The sequence below is a fragment of the Ranitomeya variabilis genome, chromosome 5 (genome assembly GCF_051348905.1).
Source record: "Ranitomeya variabilis isolate aRanVar5 chromosome 5, aRanVar5.hap1, whole genome shotgun sequence".
Taxonomy (NCBI): Eukaryota; Metazoa; Chordata; class Amphibia; order Anura; family Dendrobatidae; genus Ranitomeya; species Ranitomeya variabilis.
The window spans coordinates 426,462,258-426,480,246 of NC_135236.1; the positions used below are offsets into that span (position 1 = coordinate 426,462,258).

The 17,989-nt window shown below is 40.6% G+C and overlaps 1 protein-coding gene across 1 annotated transcript in view; it reads left to right on the forward strand.

Moving 5' to 3' along the window:
• LGR5 (leucine rich repeat containing G protein-coupled receptor 5) overlaps window positions 1-17,989 on the forward strand; it is a 299,962-nt gene that overhangs the window by 211,353 nt on the left and 70,620 nt on the right. Inside the window, exons 3-4 of the mRNA XM_077265282.1 lie at window positions 5,525-5,596; window positions 7,776-7,847. Of these exons, the coding sequence (XP_077121397.1) occupies window positions 5,525-5,596; window positions 7,776-7,847 (144 nt within the window). The remainder of the gene's footprint in view (window positions 1-5,524; window positions 5,597-7,775; window positions 7,848-17,989) is intronic.

Here is a 17,989-nt window from a genome sequence, read left to right on the forward strand (position 1 = left end):
CAAAAAGCAAACAGGACATGCATTTTGCAACAGCATAGTCTGGGGTCCACACTAAGATGTTTTGAAATGCGTGTTAGGTGTGATTGGTGGGTGAGCAATTACATCTGTATTTCGCAATAGCTTTGTTTGAGGCCCAGACTAAGCTATTGCCAAATGTGCGGCAGGTGTGCTTGATGGGTGAGCCATTACATCTTGATTTTGCTGCATTCACTTCCTTGCTTTAGGATTTACAGGATTTAATATTTGTGGTGCACTCTGTCTCGGTATCCACGACTGTTCATCATGGGTTTATTACTACTATCTATGATTACATGTTTGCTTGTCCTATTTTATGTTCTTTATATTAGATTTTGTGATTGACTCTATGGAGATTTGTTTTGGCTCTCCCAGCGTTTTGTTTTGTGTCTTATGTGTTGGTATGTGCATATATGTTTTTAATTGACATTCAATAAAAGTTTTTCTACATTTGTATGTTCCTTGATCCTGCACATTTTGTTAAGTAGTTTTCTATTTAGTTTGTACAAATGGCTTCTGCACACTGCTGTGGGTCACTTATATAGTAGATTTCTATCCTTTTCATATTTACAGGATACTCAGTCTTGCATTCACATGTTCCTAGGGTCAGTTCCTTTACTAGCTGTAGGCCACCTAGAAACCAAACATTCCAAGCAGAAATTCTGCCGATGATGGCATGCTGTTATCATCATTATCAATTGACCATCCTAACACAACTGATAGCCGTCTACCCATATTAAGCAGCTTCTTGGGAGACCATATGGAGGACTTCTTTAGTATGACATCATCTTGTCATTGTTATAATTAATCTTTAAAGGGCTATGTCCCATTTGTTACTCACAGAAGTCCATCCACACCTTAGATGAGGTTGAATGTTTTTAAGCATTTCTACTATTTCATCATGGGGCCAGGGTTACAGAATGAAAACAAGCCTTGAATATTGTTATATCTGGGTTAAGAGGTTTTGAATATTTGGTGATGTTTGACATGTACCATTACTTTCCCATTGTGTAAATATCACCTACAGTACTTCTTTCAGCACCATAGAATCAATGGTGCTATATAATTAATAATAATATGTGTCAGCGCTGCAGAAAGAGTAATCATTAGAGGGAACCTGACATTAGATTTTTATATCCCAAACTAATATCATGCACGTAATGTCACTTTAATGCTGAATTAAATCTATACCTTTTTTTTTAGAAATCCATTCTTCCATTTTAGAGATTCGTCCTTGAGATCTTATGCAAATGGGACACTGCATTATCTGCAGCGTATGCCTGCTGTCAATTGCTGACGGGTCACTCTGCTTTCATTGACCATCTTTCCCTTGCCAGATCTCTCACCAGCACCATCATTGTCTGGGGTGGTGTAAGGTCCCGATGACCTTATCAGAGTTGGCCATTGCACCAGGTAATGACAGTGCTCCTGCAGTGTCCCACCACTGACGATGGTGAGAGATCTGGCTTGGGGAAAACAGGTCACTGAAAGAAGAGCCACTTGTTAGTGGCTGACAAGGGGAAGGCAGTGGGTGGAGAAAAGGGAAAAAGGACAGGAGAGCCGAAAATGCAGTGTCTTACCCCCTGCTTCATTTGCTACTCATTTGCATAAGATTTCAACTAGGAATTTCTCAGGAATGGAAACACGGATTTGTAAAAGAATGATATAGATTTAATCAGCAGTAAAGTAACATTACATTCATGTCATTAGTTTTGGGTATAAAAACCTGATGACAAGTTTCCTTTAATATCATAATCTAATTTCCCTTCCTTAAAGAAAAGCAATTTTCATAGGAAGCTAATTAACCTAGCAGTATGTGTTTTAAAGTGTGGAATAAATCTGGAAAACCCAAAGGAAATCCACAAAAACACGTGCAGGGCATGCAAACTGTATGCAGATGTTACCCTTGGTCACATTCGACACCAGAACTACCATGCTGTCTAACCTGGTTTTCTTGAGAAAACAAATAAAGAGGAAAAGTGGAATTTCACTGTGACCACCATTCACATTACATTTGTCATTTACCTTCTTTAGTGCCAGGACACTTACCACAATGCTATAATATTTGCAACTATAGAAGTGATTGTTGAATGGATACTTATGCAAAGTTTTGGCTGACGTTTATACACTTTACAATTGTAGCTTTCCAACCATTAGCCAAGAATGTTTTTGAAGCATGACCAAAAGATTTTCATTTCCACTGGTCAGAACTGGGCTGTAGTGTTATAAACATAAAGGAAACTTGTCCAAATAAACCTGTATTTACTAGCATCCGCAGTGAAAATCTAAAGGTAAAAATTGTTTTAAACATATGTGTTTAACTGGATGTTCATCTGCAGGGAGGAAATGAAATTGTAGTCTTCCCGCAGCTGTCCGCTTCCAGTCAAGTAGGTGTTGAACAGTTAATGCTCTCTACCCAGCGAGTGCGCTGTAATCCCTCCCCCTGATACGTGACTGACATCCTGCTTAGGAGCAGGATGTCAGTCATGGAGCAATGGGATTGATTGCAACACACTCACTGTATCCAGGCACTACAGTAAGAAAATGACAAATGTAATGTGAAGTGTTTTCCATTTATCCTTTTTGTTGGTTTTTACAACAAAATCATGTCAAACAGCGTGGTAGCGCTGATGTTGAATGTGACTAACGGAGTAATATCTGGATGGAGCTTATATGTTTTTTGTGCGTAGTTTGGTGGATTTATTTTGGGTTCACAGGTTTTTTCAACACTTTAAAATACATACTTGTATGGAAATGGCTTCCACATGTTTGTTTGAGATAGGAAAATAATATTAAAGACTCTGTAGAGGGCTGAGCAATATGTAGTTGATATATAAGGCCTCTTTCACACTTCCGTCTTTCATTTTCCATCATAATGCGTCGTTTTGTGAAAAAAAACGGATCCTGTGAATTTGCCCGAAGGATGCATTTTTTCTCATAGACTTGTATTAGCGACGGATCGCGATGCATGGCCACACGTTTCGTCCATCGTGCACTGGATCCATCGGAATTTGTTGACACGTCATCTGGAAAAAACGTTGAGTTAAACGTTTTTTGTCTGCATCAGAAAAACGTGCCACGACGGATCCTGCGGCATACGTCGTTGGCTAGAATGGAAGCCTGTGGACGCAGGATCCGTTGTGGTACGTCACATGACGGAATCCAGTGCTGGATTCCATTTTTTACACTGAGCATGCTCCAAATCAGTATTTAGTAGCCAATTGGCCAGACAGCCCCAAATCTATATAAACCTGCCATGTAGCTTCATTCCTTAAAGGGAACCTGTCACCTGAATTTGGCGGGACCAGTTTTGGGTCATATGGGCGGGGTTTTCGGGCAATATTGCCTTGCGCTGGCGTGCACTCCGGAGGACAGAGAATGAACTTCAATCCAATAATGCGGCCAGCATGCAGCCAGCGGGTAAGGAAAGGGTGAATCAAACACCCGAAAACCCCGCCCATATGACCCAAAACTGGTCCCGCCAAATTCAGGTGACAGGTTCCCTTTAATGTGCCAGCAAGAAGCATACAAGCAAGAATCCTGCCAGCAACCTGCCTGATGGATAGATGCATAGATGGTCACAATATTTGCTAGAACTCCTTCCATTTCCGCCCCTTGCTCTAAACCCTCTCAAAGATGGGGTGTTAAAAACACTCAATATATAGGTTTCCATTATTTTGCAGTAGCCAATCACATTTGGGAGCCTCCCACTTGGAGGTATGGAATACGGATCCATCAGAAAAACGGATGGAAAAACTGACAAGACGGATGTAATGGATCCAGTTTTTCGACGGAACCATCTAGCGGATCCGTAAAAAAACTGGATTCGTTTTACACTATTTTTGACGCATCCATCGATACGTTGCGCTGACAGATTATGATGGCCGCCAGACGACGGAATTGTGAAAGATGCCTAAGCAACAGGAAACTAACTGTTAATGTAACACATCACCCAATGCTCAAACAGATTGTCAGTCAAGGAGCAGGGGGAGTGATTACAGCTCACTTACCGTGTAGTGAGATCGGAGTGTTCGCTGCCTCAGCGTCCATCTACTTGACTGGAAGTTTATGGCTCTAGGAAAAATGTAACTTCAGTTTCTTCCTGTAGCCAAACATCTAGGGAAACTGCTGGATATGTTTAATACGGTAAGAAAACTGGGGGGGGGGGGAAGCGCACAAGACCATTGGTTGATACTCTTTTGGGTATAAGGAGAGTAAAGGGAAGGTGCTCACCTGAGCAGGTTGTGTGCATGCACAAATCCTGTGAACACCTGAAAATATAAGCTGCTGCTGCCTCTTGGTTGGGATGATCTCTTCCAGGATAGTTGACCGATTAGCATCATGACACGATACCAGGCGGCATTGCTGTAATGAAGAATCCTAATGGTCAGGATGAGTTGAACGGCTTTTATTTCCACAATGCGTTTCACCGATGGTCTAGCGTCTTTTTCAAGGGAAAAAACAATTGCAACAATTGTTTTTTTTCTCACTTGTAAAAGACTCTAGTCCAGTATTAAAGCAACTCATGGAAATAAAACGTGTTCAACTCCTCTTCTTCATCCTGAGGATTCTTCATTACAGCCTGATATCGTGTTGTCATCCTCATCGGTCAAATATGTCTTTACCTGCAGATTAATACTGTGGTTGCAGCTTAATAGTTTCTCTATGAGTAATAATATTTCCACCATAATTGCGGAATGGCCAATAACTTACCTATAAAGGCAATTTGAACTCTGGACTCCTCACAACAAAAATGAGCAGCATTGATGGTGAAGTGGATCAGTTCCTACTGTTTATTATACTCATAGCCTGACACTCTTCACAAACTGCAACTCAGCCCCATTTACGTGACTGTTCTGTGTTGCAGTTCTCAAGACTTTAATGGGTCGAGAGCTTCGCTGCGCAGAGAAATGGCTAAAAGACAATATCCGCTTCTTTCTGTGTCCCATGACACATAGACCTAGTGGCTGAACCTCCCCTTATTGGTAACTTGCCATAACCAATATGACATAACCTACTATGATGGGAAAATCTCTTGATGTATAATCTGATGGCAAGTGCTACTTATCCGATTATACCAGAACAACTTTCTTTACAGACAGATTAATTGTTTTAAGCACCATGCATTTTATATTGCGGGAGGCTTACATCATTTCTTCTACATTCCCTGCTGGCCCGCTTGGCACTTGTGCTATGCCAGGTCATGGTGAGTGACGCTGACCTCTCTCTTGGCACACGCCGTGAAAACATATATGAGGCCACATACAGGACTTACAAAACAGTAAACAGAAAACATTTACATTTCATTTTGCTGCTTTACTTAGAAGGATTACTGTTATTTATTTACCTTGTTTTATCATAACAAGACAAGATGGTAAGATAGTTCCGCCTGGCATGTCTGTTTACTGAATAGTTGTTATGCATTAAGATGACTCTTACTCAAATGAGTTCCACATGATGAGAAATGGATTTACTTATGTTATTTTTTTTTTCCTCAAAATCTGTGCAGACGTCTTGCAGGAAATGATTTGACATACATTCCCAAGGGAGCTTTTGCTGGACTCAGCAGTCTCAAAGTTCTGTAAGTAGATCAAGCACTTGTTATGTATATTTCCGATTACTGTTCCTAATTGCCCTGGGCCACTAATTATAGTCTTATTGCCTAAATTACTTGAGCATTTAAACCAATAAACCAGAACACTTGCTATAGCACATGAACTCTGTGCATAGTCCTATAGATAAAATGTAGAAATAGATACGTTCTGACTTGTAAATTAACTGTAAAAGAGACAAGTACCGGAAAACAAAAAGATGATATGCATGTTAATAAGAAAATCTTGCGATGATGGTTAGCATCTGGCTAAAAACCAGCATGAAAAGGTTTACAAGGGAGTCAGCCTGACAGCAGTTTATTATACATTGTTCAGATTAGGTTTCCTCTGAGTAGAGCTGAACATACCTCTTATTCATACCTATCCTATGAATATGATAAGTCATGGGACTCATTTGCAATCAGCTGTTATAAAGATGGCCATTAAAATCATTAGGTTTCTGTTTAAAGAGAATTTGAAGCTTTTCACTACCCCCATCTTAGAGCAGGAAAATGTAGAGGCCAAGATCCCAATTTCAGTGATGTATCACTTACTGGGCTGTTTGCTGCAGTTTTGAATCACTGGTTTATGTGCTGCAGACATAGCAGTTCTCTGACTGCTGAGTTTTGTGTAACACCACCCACACCACTGATTGGCAGCTTTCTGAGTACACTATGCATAGGCAGAAAGCTGCCAATCGGTGGGGGTGTGGTTATACAGAAATCAAGTATATGGAGGATTACATTGTAGCAGGATTACTTATCCTCTAGTCATAATCTCTTACTGATGAAATAGTGATTTACATGAAAACTACAACAAGCAGACGAGCAGGTCACACATGACTAGAATCAGGGTCTCTGACTACATTATGCTGCTCTCACATTAGGTGGCACAAACCTGCTGACAGATTTCAGGAATGACAATGATATACCTGCATGAGAGTTGCACTTTGCAGTGGCAAATAGTGTGGGCTGTGAATGAATATCCCATCTTCTTGCTTCCATCTTAGTGGCCAAAGCAATCACACTGAGGATAGGACAGTTTTATATATTGTATAAATGAACTGGATATGTGTCACACAAGCACCAGTACCAGTGCTCCTCCAGACCAAAATGGCAGATTTCTGCTCTAAGAGTGTGATGTGGGATAGTGTGGAACTCATTTGATCCCTTCACTGTTTCCAGTGAGTTCTGAACTGTTTCTGTGAAATCTTTAAAATGTAATGTAAAAGAGCAATATTGAATAGAGAAATAATATGAACCTAAAGCCTAGTTACATGGGTTGTCTATTACACAACCCATTGTTCATGTGCCTAGTTAGTTATTTATCAGCGTAATAGCGGACGTTTTCCCCCTGAAGAATCAGTCCACTAGTCAAAGTAGAGAACTGCTGCAAAGATCAGCTCTCCCTCCGGATAACATGCCTCGTCCATACCTCGCCCAGAGGAAGGGACACTCACTGGCCTCTTGATCCAGTGGTAACATTCAGCAACAGGAGAATAACAGGTGAACAAAGGTTAAAATCCAGACACATTTTAAGTGTATAGCATCTTTAGATATTGTGTCATGTGACAGTAGTAGTAAATTCAGAAGAAAATGTATCTGTTCCATTTAGTCAACACTGTGTAATTCGCATTTTATACACTGGCATCATATATGAATATCTAGTTTGCTTTGTGGCAGCTACCCCAGCTCCGGATCTTAATCTCAGACAGTCTAGCCTTCATTAAATAGCTCCTACAATGACTTTAAGGCCCTGAACCCACTGTCATAGTGTAGTGACTTATGCAGATTTCCACATGAGAATGCCTTCCTTTGAAATTGCAGCTGAGTAAATATGTCTGCACGGTGTGTTGTTATTACCATTGTGTAACTAGCAACTCCTATTGAACTCATTTTGTTACTAGACAGGTGAATACCTGCCAGCGACCTACAGGAATCTGCTTGCTGATGCATCCTCCCATAGTTTATCTTTAGGTCCCTGAATCCTTTGGAGAATACCCAGACGGGTGTTTAAATATGGAAGACTGAAACTGATTCCATTGTTTTTTATATATGTTTCGTGTTATACTCTTACAAGGTTTCAAAAACGCACATAAACATAAGTGTTTCTTTTTTTAAAATCAATTTCCTCAATGATTTCATGTACTTCTTTCTGCCTTTTAATTAGGATGTTGCAGAACAACCAGTTAAAACAAGTTCCAAATGATGCTTTCCATAACCTTCGCAACCTGCAGTCTCTGTAAGTACAGTGAAATTAAAATAACATCAATAATGTAAACCTTAATGGGGTTATCCCATAAATGTCCAGTAAATGAGGGTCCCACTGCTGGGACTTGCACCTATCTCAAGATTAGGCCCTGTCTCTCCATACAAGTGAATGAACCTAAGGAGTCCGTTTATATGGACCAATCGGTGGCATTATGCAAGCGTCAATCTGTGAATGTGTACAGATTGATGGCTACATAATAGTCACAGTAAACGATGCACACTGAGTGATCTGGAGTAGAGTTCTCGGCAGTAATGCGAGTTATGTTTACACAGGACGATGCACCGCCGAGAACAATGATCTACTGTGCTAAAAACGCTTATTCTTTGGGTGATTAGCCTGTTTACTCTAAAAGATTATCGTGAACAAGTGTTGTTAAGAATACATATGCACGATAATCTTTCAGTGTAAATGCTGTCTAAATGTCCAATCGATGAGGGTCCCACTGCTGGGACCTCTAACTTAAGAGCAGGGCCAGGTGTCTCCAGACAAGTTAATAGAGAATACATCTATGTTCAGCCATCTACAGTGGGGAAAATAGGTACCGTATTTTTCAGACTATAAGATGCACCGGACCATAAGACGCACCCCAAATTTTCAGAAGGAAAATAGGAAAAAAAAATAATGTGTCAAATGGGGGTCCGTCTTACAGTCTGAATTCAGCTTACCAGTGAAGGGATCGGCCAGGTGGAGGAGTGGTCACAGGGGTTGTTCGGTAGTCCAGGCTGGTGTGTGGGCGTCCGGGAAATCCCATCTCAGGCTGGTGCGGTGCTCTGTGCTGGGGCAGGGGTGATGGCTCTGTGCTGGGGCAGGGGCTCTGTGCTGGGACAGGGGTTCTGTGCTCTGGGGCAGGGGCTCTGTGCTCCGGGGCAGGGGCTCTGTGCTCCGGGGCAGGGGCTCTGTGCTCCGGAACAGGGGCTCTATGCTTCGGGGCAAGGGCTCTGTGCTCCGGGGCAGGGGCTGTTCTCCGTGTCAGGGGCTCTGTGCTCTGGGTCAGGGCCTCTATGCTCCGGGGCAGGGGCTGTGCTCCGGGGCAGTGGCAGCAGCTCTCTGTGTTACGTGTGGGGCTCCGCTGACATTTTATCAAAGCCCGGAGGCCCCCGCTCATCCGTTAATGCCATGTTGCGGTGGCCTCTGGGAACTTGACCTCCAGGAACAAGGCCACGGGGGCAGGGGCGGTGCATGCTCAGATTCAGATCTCGGCCACATGTCTTTGTGGTAATTTTCCTGATGAAGGGGGTCAGATAGGCCTTGAAACGCATTGAATAATCCACCAGAGTTCTTGATTATATCTGAATTTGTATCATTGTGGCAGCATGGATTTAATCCACAAATTATCCTTTACAAAGTCTCTAAAGATTTTTTGGGCATATCCACAGTCCTGCCAACGTCCCATTATGACCTTTGGTGATACTTCAACCTATCAGGCATTAAAGGGTTTGACCTGTCTAAAACTACAAGTCTGAAGTTACTCTATATGACTGCAGACTTATGAATCTTAACATTAAGCGCACTGTGGGGATTCTCCATTGTCGAAGCGGGCACTCATGTGACTGTAAGTATGTGATCTGCATACTTCCAGCCACATTCCGTCTAGACTGTATCCAGTTTTGCTTAATTCACTTGCATTGAGCGAGGCTGGATATAGTCTAGTCGGCATGTATGCAAATTGCCCCTCCTCTCCAGGCATCGGAGCATCCTCACAGCGGAGTGCGCTCTCTATGTGACTGCATTCACATAGAGTTACAGTAGACTTGTATTTTTAGACTCGACGACTCCTTTAATGTGTGATAGGTTGAAGTATCACCTACGATCATAATAGGGGAGTATTCGGAGGCATTGGTCATCATTTGCTTATGCACAGCTCTTTCTTGTTGCATCAGTTTCAATGGAAATTGCTGTGTTTCTCTTGATCAAAATGGTAAAAGTGGTGAAACCATAATGGTTAAATCAGTGAATAAAGTTAGCAGGACTTCTGTTCTCCCAACAGATGGGGGTCTTAGAAGAGATGTAAATGTCTCACAACTCTAAGAGGTACTTAATGTTTTTTGACTTTTGTCAACTATATTTTTTGCTATAAAGGCAGCCCCATTAGCAGTGTTTAAGTGACTTTTGTTTTGTGACCCCATTAGAAGGAGTCAAAGTAAGTAGTGGCATTTCTAATCAGCCATGTACCAGCCATGAGATGGGATGATAAGCCAATATAAAGGAAGAATATTGGTAAACCATCATCGCTTTGTTCATTCATGCCGGTCTTTGCCCCTCACATAAAGGTGGGCATTTTTAGTTTCCTGTTTCACGCTGCTCACCAGGTGCCTCTTGCATTTTGGATTTGAACAAGGAATGCAATTTCTGGAACAAGTTAATCAATTAGGAGGACAGTGGATGGGGTTAAGAGCTTTAAGGCAACAAAGTAACCTTCACAGAAATTCTCCCCAAATGGAGGCTTTTGTTAGTATCAGCATTTGAAGTAGGTAATGTTTTGTGTCCATTGTGCAGCAGAATTCACATAGATCAGGTAACCCCTATTTAAAGGTAGGAGCAGCTGAGAAATGGTAAATGGTAAACGGTAGTTAACTCACTATCACAACTGCTATCTTGTCCTTTGTTCGGAAAGAAAATGACTTGTACTTGTCTATTATGGAAAAATTCCTGAGCGGAACTGAACTCCTAACTATTCAGAGAAGAGGAAGACTGATACATTGTATCTCGGGGAAACACTTAATGGTGGCCTAGTACACTTATCAGTTGGACATAACACAATGTTTTCTCGTGTGTTACTATATATACCATGAAATCCATATTTAGATTAATTCCCTTGTCACATGACTGCTCAGCAGATTACAAAAAATACATACTATATACAGGGGAGATGACATACAGGTATATACTATATACAGGAGATGACATACAGGTATATACTATATATAGGAGGAGATGACATACAGGTATATAGTATATACAGAAGAGATGACATACAGGTATATACTATATATAGGAGGAGATGACATACAGGTATATAGTATATACAGAAGAGATGACATACAGGTATATACTATATACAGGAGGAGATGACACATAGGTATATACAATATACAGGAGGAGATGACATACAGCAGGTATATACGATTTACAGGGGAGATGACATACAGGTATATACTATATACAGGAGATGATATACAGGTGTATACTATATATAAGGGAGATGACAAATATGTAAATACTGAGGGGAAAATGAGAGGTGTGAGGTAAAAATGAGGGGTGTGAGGTGGAAATGAAAAGGTGTGAGTGCAAATTGAGAGGAGTGAGGGAAAATAGTGGAGTGATCGGAAAATGACAGATGTGAGGTCAAAATGACAAGTGTTAGGGGGGAATGAGAGGAGTGAGGGGGAAAATAAGAGGAGTGAGGGGGAAAATGAGAGGTGTAAGGGAGAAAATGAGAGATGTGAGGGGGAAAATGAGAGGCGTGTTGGGAAAATAAGAGAAGTGAGGTGCTATAACTAACCACAGATATTTACTATGCCCAGGCAACGCTGGGCTCTTCAGCTAGTATATATATATATATATATATATATATATATATATATACACCCCTATACTATGTGTAGACATTTATTTTAGCTATTCTATTCTAACTTGTCAGTGTGATTTTACTGTACACCGCGCTGAATTACCGGCTTTTCTATAGAACACCGCTGCGTATTTCTCGCAAGTCACACTGTTGGTCCGTGTGTAATCCATATTTTTCTCGCCCCCATTGACTTTCATTGCGGATTTTTTGTGCAATACGCTGACAAATGCAGCATGCTGCGATTGTCTATGGCCATACAAGTCCATAAAATACGGACGCGTAAAATACGCCAGAGAGGAGCTGGGCCATAGAGAATCATTGTACCGTGTGCATTGCGTATTTTCTGCGCCTCTCAAGCGTCCGTAAAACACACTAGTGTGACCCCGGCCTTAGTTAGGCACTATTCTCATGTGTTGTAGCTTCTATTGGAAACGATAACACCATACAGAGCCTGTTACTAACCACCAAGCTTACTGTGGTACTGTTGCCATTAGTTGTTGCAAAATTGCCTACAGAGGCTCCAAATGGAAAGTCTAGTCTGCTGGCAAGAAAATCATTTAGGTTTGCTAATTCGTAAAAGCTCAGTGTCCAGAAATCAAAAAGAAGACCATATTATATGATTTTAACCCCTTAGTGACAGAGCCAATTTGCAGCTTAATGACCAGAACAATTTTTACAGTTCTGACCACTGTCACTTTATGATGTTATAACTCTGGAACGGTTTAACGGATCCCGCTGATTCTGAGACTGTTTTTTCGAGACATATTGTACTTCATATTAGTGGTAAAATTTATGATGTTTCCTGTGTTTATTTATGAAAAAACTTAAACATGGCGAAAAAATTTTAAATTTTGCAATTTTCAAACTTTGAATTTTTATGCCCTTAAATCAGAGAGATATGTCACATAAAATAGTTAATAACTAACATTTCCCACATGTCTACTTTACATCAGCACAATTTTGGAAACAAAATTTTTTTTTGTTAGGAAGTTATAAGGGTTAAAAAAATTGACCGGCGATTTCTCATTTGTACAGCAAAATTTACAGGGCAATCAGCTACAGTGTGGGATGACGAACACTGTTGTAACACCCTCAGGGTTGTAAATATATTGCAGCTTGGAGAGTTTCCCAATAAATTAAAATATAACTTTTAATCGAGATATTAAAATTGGACAAATATAACACGACATAAAAAACATATATAAGGTGCTCGTGCTAACCAGTGCTCAAGAATAGAAACTCAAGGAGTGCTCAAGAAGGAAACACGTAGGGAGGTATATGACCCTATTGTAGGTTGGTGGGTGTCCATAGCAGGGCTTACTTGGGGCCTGTCCTTGTGAGGACAGGAGTACTACAGGGGCACAACAGGGGTTTAGGGAAGCGACCCCATATCCCCTATCTCACCCTGCTGTTTGGACCACCTCTGGGCCTCAACGAATGTTGTGGGGAACCTGCTTTGAATTTCCGTCTGCTTCTATTTGGCGAGACCAAGCCAATTTTTTATTTTTGAGCACTGGTTGGCACAAGCACCTTTTATATGTTTTTTATGTGTGTTATGTTTGTCCAATTTATATATCTCGAGTAAAAGTTATATTTTAATTTATTGGGAAACTCTCCAAGCTGCAATATATTTACAACAAAATTTACAAAACCATTTTTTTAGGGACCATCTCACATTTAAAGTCACTTTGAGGGGTGTACATGACAGAAGATACCAAAAAGTGACACCATTCTAAAAACTACACCCCTCAAGGCGCTCAAAACCACATTCAAGAAGTGTATTAACCCTTTATGTGCTTCACAGAAACTGAAGCAATGTGGAAGGAATAAATTAACATTTAACTTTTTTTTTTTACAAACATTTAACTTCAGAGCCAATTTTTTTTCATTTTCACAAGTGTAAAAAGAGAAAATGAACCACAAAATTTGTTGTGCAATTTCTCCTGAATACGCAGATACCCCATATGTGGGGATAAACCACTCTTTGGGCGCACGGCAGAGCTCGGAAGGGAAGGAGCAAGGAGTGCCGTTTGACTTTTTCAATGCAGAATTGGCTGGAATTGTGATCGGACGCCATGTCACGTTTGGAGAGCCCCTGATGTGCCTAACCAGTGGAAACCCCCCATAAGTGACACCATTTTGGAAACTAGACACCTTAAGAAACTTGTCTAGATATGTGGTGAGAACTTTGAACCCCCAAGTGCTTCACAGAAGTTTGTAACGCAGAGCCGTGAAAATAAGAAATCTTTTTTTTTTTCCTCAAAAATAATTTTTTAGCCCGCAATTTTTTATTTTCCCAAGGGTAACAGGAGAAATTGGACCCCAAAAGTTGTTGTCTAGTTTTTCCTGAGTGCGATCACATCTGAAGAAAGAGAAATTAAATGGCACATCGGACTTTATTTTTATGCGGTCGCTGTTATACGGTTAATAACGGCGATCGCAAAACGGGGATTGGTAAATACCGACCCGAATCATGTTCTCTGCCGAGGGTAGCCGAGACCCCGGAGAAAATCTGACTCTGGGGGGCGCTATACACTTTTTCCACAGCGTGGTTTAAGTACCCTTAACTATCGCCGTTAACCCCTTCACGACATGCGCCGTACTATTACGGCGCATGTCGTGTCTCCCCCTTTGATATGGGCTCCGGCGGTGAGCCCACATCAAAGTCGCGACATGTCAGCTGTTTTGTACAGCTGACATGTGCACGCAATTGCGGCGAGTGGAATCGCGATTCACCCGCCGCTATTAACCTGTTAAATGCCTCGCTGCCGGAAATGAGCGCATCGCCGACCCCTGTCACATGATCGGGGTCGGCGATGTGTCAGGACAGTAACAATAGAGGTCCTTGAGACCTCTATGGTTACTGATGCCGTCCTGCTCTGAGCGCTCCCGTGTGGTCGGCGCTCATAGCAAACCTGCATTTCAGCTACATAGCAGCGATCTGATGATCGCTGCTATGTAGCTGAGCCGATCAAGTTGTGCCAGCTTCTAGCCTCCCATGGAGACTATTGAAGCATGGCACAAGTTAAAAAAAAATGTTTTTAAAAATATGAAAAAAATAAAATAAAATTCGCCCCATCCTAAATAAAACAATAAAAAAATAAATCCTACACATATTTGGTATTGCCGCGTTCAGAATCGCCCGATCTATCAATAAAAAAAAAGCATTACCTGATCGCTAAACAGCGTAGCGAGAAAAAAATTCGAAAAGCCAGAAATACGTTTGTTTGGTCGCCGCGACATTGCATTAAAATTCAATAACGGGCGATCAAAAGAACGTATCTGCACAAAAGTGGTATCATTGAAAACGTCAGCTCGGCACGCAAAAAATAAGCCCTCACATGACCCCAGATCACGAAAAATGGAGACGCTACGGGTATCGGAAAATGGCGCTTTTTTTTTGCAAAGTTTTGAATTTTTTTTCACCCCTTAGATAACAAATAACCTAGTCATGTTAGATGTCTATGAACTCATAATAACCTGGAGAATCACAATGGCAGGTTAGTTTTAGCATTTAGTAAGCCTAGCAAAAAAGCCAAACAAAAAACAAGTGTGGGATTGCGCTTTTTTTGCAATTTCACCACACTTGGAATTTTTTTTTCCCGTTTTCTAGTACAAGACATGGTAAAACCAATGGTGTCGTTCAAAAGTACAACTCGTCCCACAAAAAATAAGCCCTCACATGACCATATTGACGGAAAAATAAAAAAGTTATGGCTCTGGGAAGGAGGGGAGCGAAAAAGGAAAATGCAAAAACGTAAAAGGGCCGCGTCTTGAAGGGGTTAAAATGTGTATTGGCGGTCGTTAAGGGGTTAAAGGCCTGGGTCATATTTGATTGACTGATATCTAATGATATAGAGTATTCCTCATGAGTTAAATTACATTTTTGTCACTTTTACTACCTTTATTAATGTCCATGAAGAATATAGTTGATTGGCACATCCCAAAAAATAGATACAATCTTCAAAATTTATTCCATATACCGTATGTCAAACAATTAAAATCCACATGCTGGTAATAGAAAATCACTTGTGTGCGCCTTTGGTCATTCTCAATACATGGATTTTAATTGTTTGACATAAATGGTATAAAATTTGAAGATTATATCTATTGTTTGGGATGTGCTAATCAACTTTTTTTTCTGGCACTCAGCAGTATTGTAAATGGCCCTGTCTCACATAAAGGACAGATTTCATCATCCATTGCACGTTGAGCAATTTATTCAATGTTTTCGGTGTTTTACCTTTATTAATATGTATGCACAGATCGAGGGTCCATACTTGTGAACACATAGCTGCTGAATACTCCAAAATCATGTATAGTGTTCCAACAAGTGAAGTAAAACAATTCTTCCAGATATGTCTGGATGAAGCATGTAAACATTTCAACTTTGTCCATTTGTTGACCAAAGTTTGACTTGTTTAGATTTATAATCTACATTTTATTTGCAAACACTTGTCAGAATTTTGACATCTTGAGTATAACCGTTTTAAAATCCTTGTCTGGTTTTCAGCAGAAAGGCATTAGATGAGTACAGAGGCCAACTGTGTCTCCTACATATGTTGTGTACACTTTGCTGCAAGTATAGTTATTTTATGGTTATAGTCAAAGTACCTTCATGCAGTTGCGGGCAAATACTTGATTTATGATCAATTTTAAAGGGTTAGTCTCATGTGTTCTCTTTGGGGGTGCTTGTCTCCCCTGCCCTCCGCCTTCCTGTTTATCAAGGGCAGTGCACTTCTGAGGATTGAGAGTTCGGACCACTGGTGTGAACTATGTATTCCACTCAGAATCACTAAAGCTGGCCAGATTGTCCTTTCCAGCAGTTAGATCAGTACTTACAGTGCTCTTTTGAAAAGAGCTTGTAAACACTTTGAATGTTTGGCCATGCTGCTAGAATGCAGGGATGGCTAGTAATCTAGATAACAAGTATTAAACAATAAAATTAAATATCCCTCTGTTCTTGTGAACTGAGAAGATTTTAATAAGATAAAAATTGCTAAGTTGTTTGTATTTACAGACAGGTTACATTATTCATGTTGAGGCAACCCCTTTAAAGGGAACCCATCGTGTGAAAAAATGCTAACCTACAGAGATGGGGTTAGTCTGCAGATTAATATTGTTCTCTCCTGGCAGACCTCATAGACGTGCAGCTTCAGTCACTGCTCTGTAACTATTCTCCGGCACTGACTGACAGTCGGCTCTGTGCTGCTGACCTGTCTGTCAGTCAGTGCTGGGGTGTGGTTACAGCCACTGCTCACTATATACTGAGCAGTGACTGAAGCCGTGCCCTATGACTGAAAGTCAAAGGCTCCCGGGAGGAGTTCAAAACGCTATTAACCTGCAGATTAACTCTATATTTTTTCACAAAATGGGTTCCCTTTAACACTAAAGATTGATACTTACAAGAATTGTATTCTGACAGTTTCAATGAGCACAATCTTCAGATCATAATTTACTATCAATCTTTAACCAGTTGTAATGCACAGTACCAGAGCAATGCCAACGATTACTAGAGATTAAAAAAAAATATTAAAACTTGAAGAGGACCTGTCCGCTTCTTTGACTGCTTTGTTAAAAAATTCTGTTCTATAAAATATATAAATTGCTATTACACTGTGTTACACTGTTCCTCTGGTGTCCCTCGGAAATTGACATCTGAGTGTTTCCAGTTGGGGTTGTGTCCCTACAGCCTCTGACACTGTTCATTCTGTGCTGATAACATCATACTATGTCGGTAAACACCTCTGTACAAAAGGAATGAGAACACTCAGATGCCAATGTAATCATCAATGTCTAGTAGACACAGAGGAGCGGTACAATATAGAGTTCAAAGAAAAATGTATTTTCTTTTTGTTGTTTCATGGGGAAGTGTTTACTAAAACGGACATGGTAGGAAAGATAAAGTGACCTCTATAAGGAATCATTATGTTCAGCCAAATTTACTAAGTTATATAGTTAACATTTTCCTTTATGATGAAAAGAAATAAACTCCATTAATATTTCCATTGAAAGTCTTATTATTATTCACTATAAAGGGGTGGACAAATTAACACTGGAGAGGAAGCTGTCACAGATTATGTCATTGTGGGACCTATACAGCATCCACTAGCTGACAAAACTGCTGAGACCCTGTTATGTCATACAGAACACTGGAAGTCACACATTTCCATCAAAAAGAATCATGTAAGAGTAAGAAGCTATAAAACCAAAATGTCAGGATTTATTGGAATTCCCCCACATTGTGTTCCCCTTATACAGCATACATCTCTAATGTTCCAGTAACTGGTTCATTTCAGCTAGCTCGGGAAGACAAGTATTGGCTAATTAGCTACTTTTGTTTGAAAGGTCTAGAGTCCAGGTCAGAAGTCAATAGTGCTGTGCTTTGTGAAAAAAGGCCATGTAGAAAGGTCTCATGGAAACAAATTGCTGCATGAAAAACTGAATGGGAGGGCAGTAAAATATCTGAAAATGACCTTTCTGACTAATATGTGTGAAGGATCAGAACTTCTATTACGGAGGAATATAGCCACACTACAGTGAT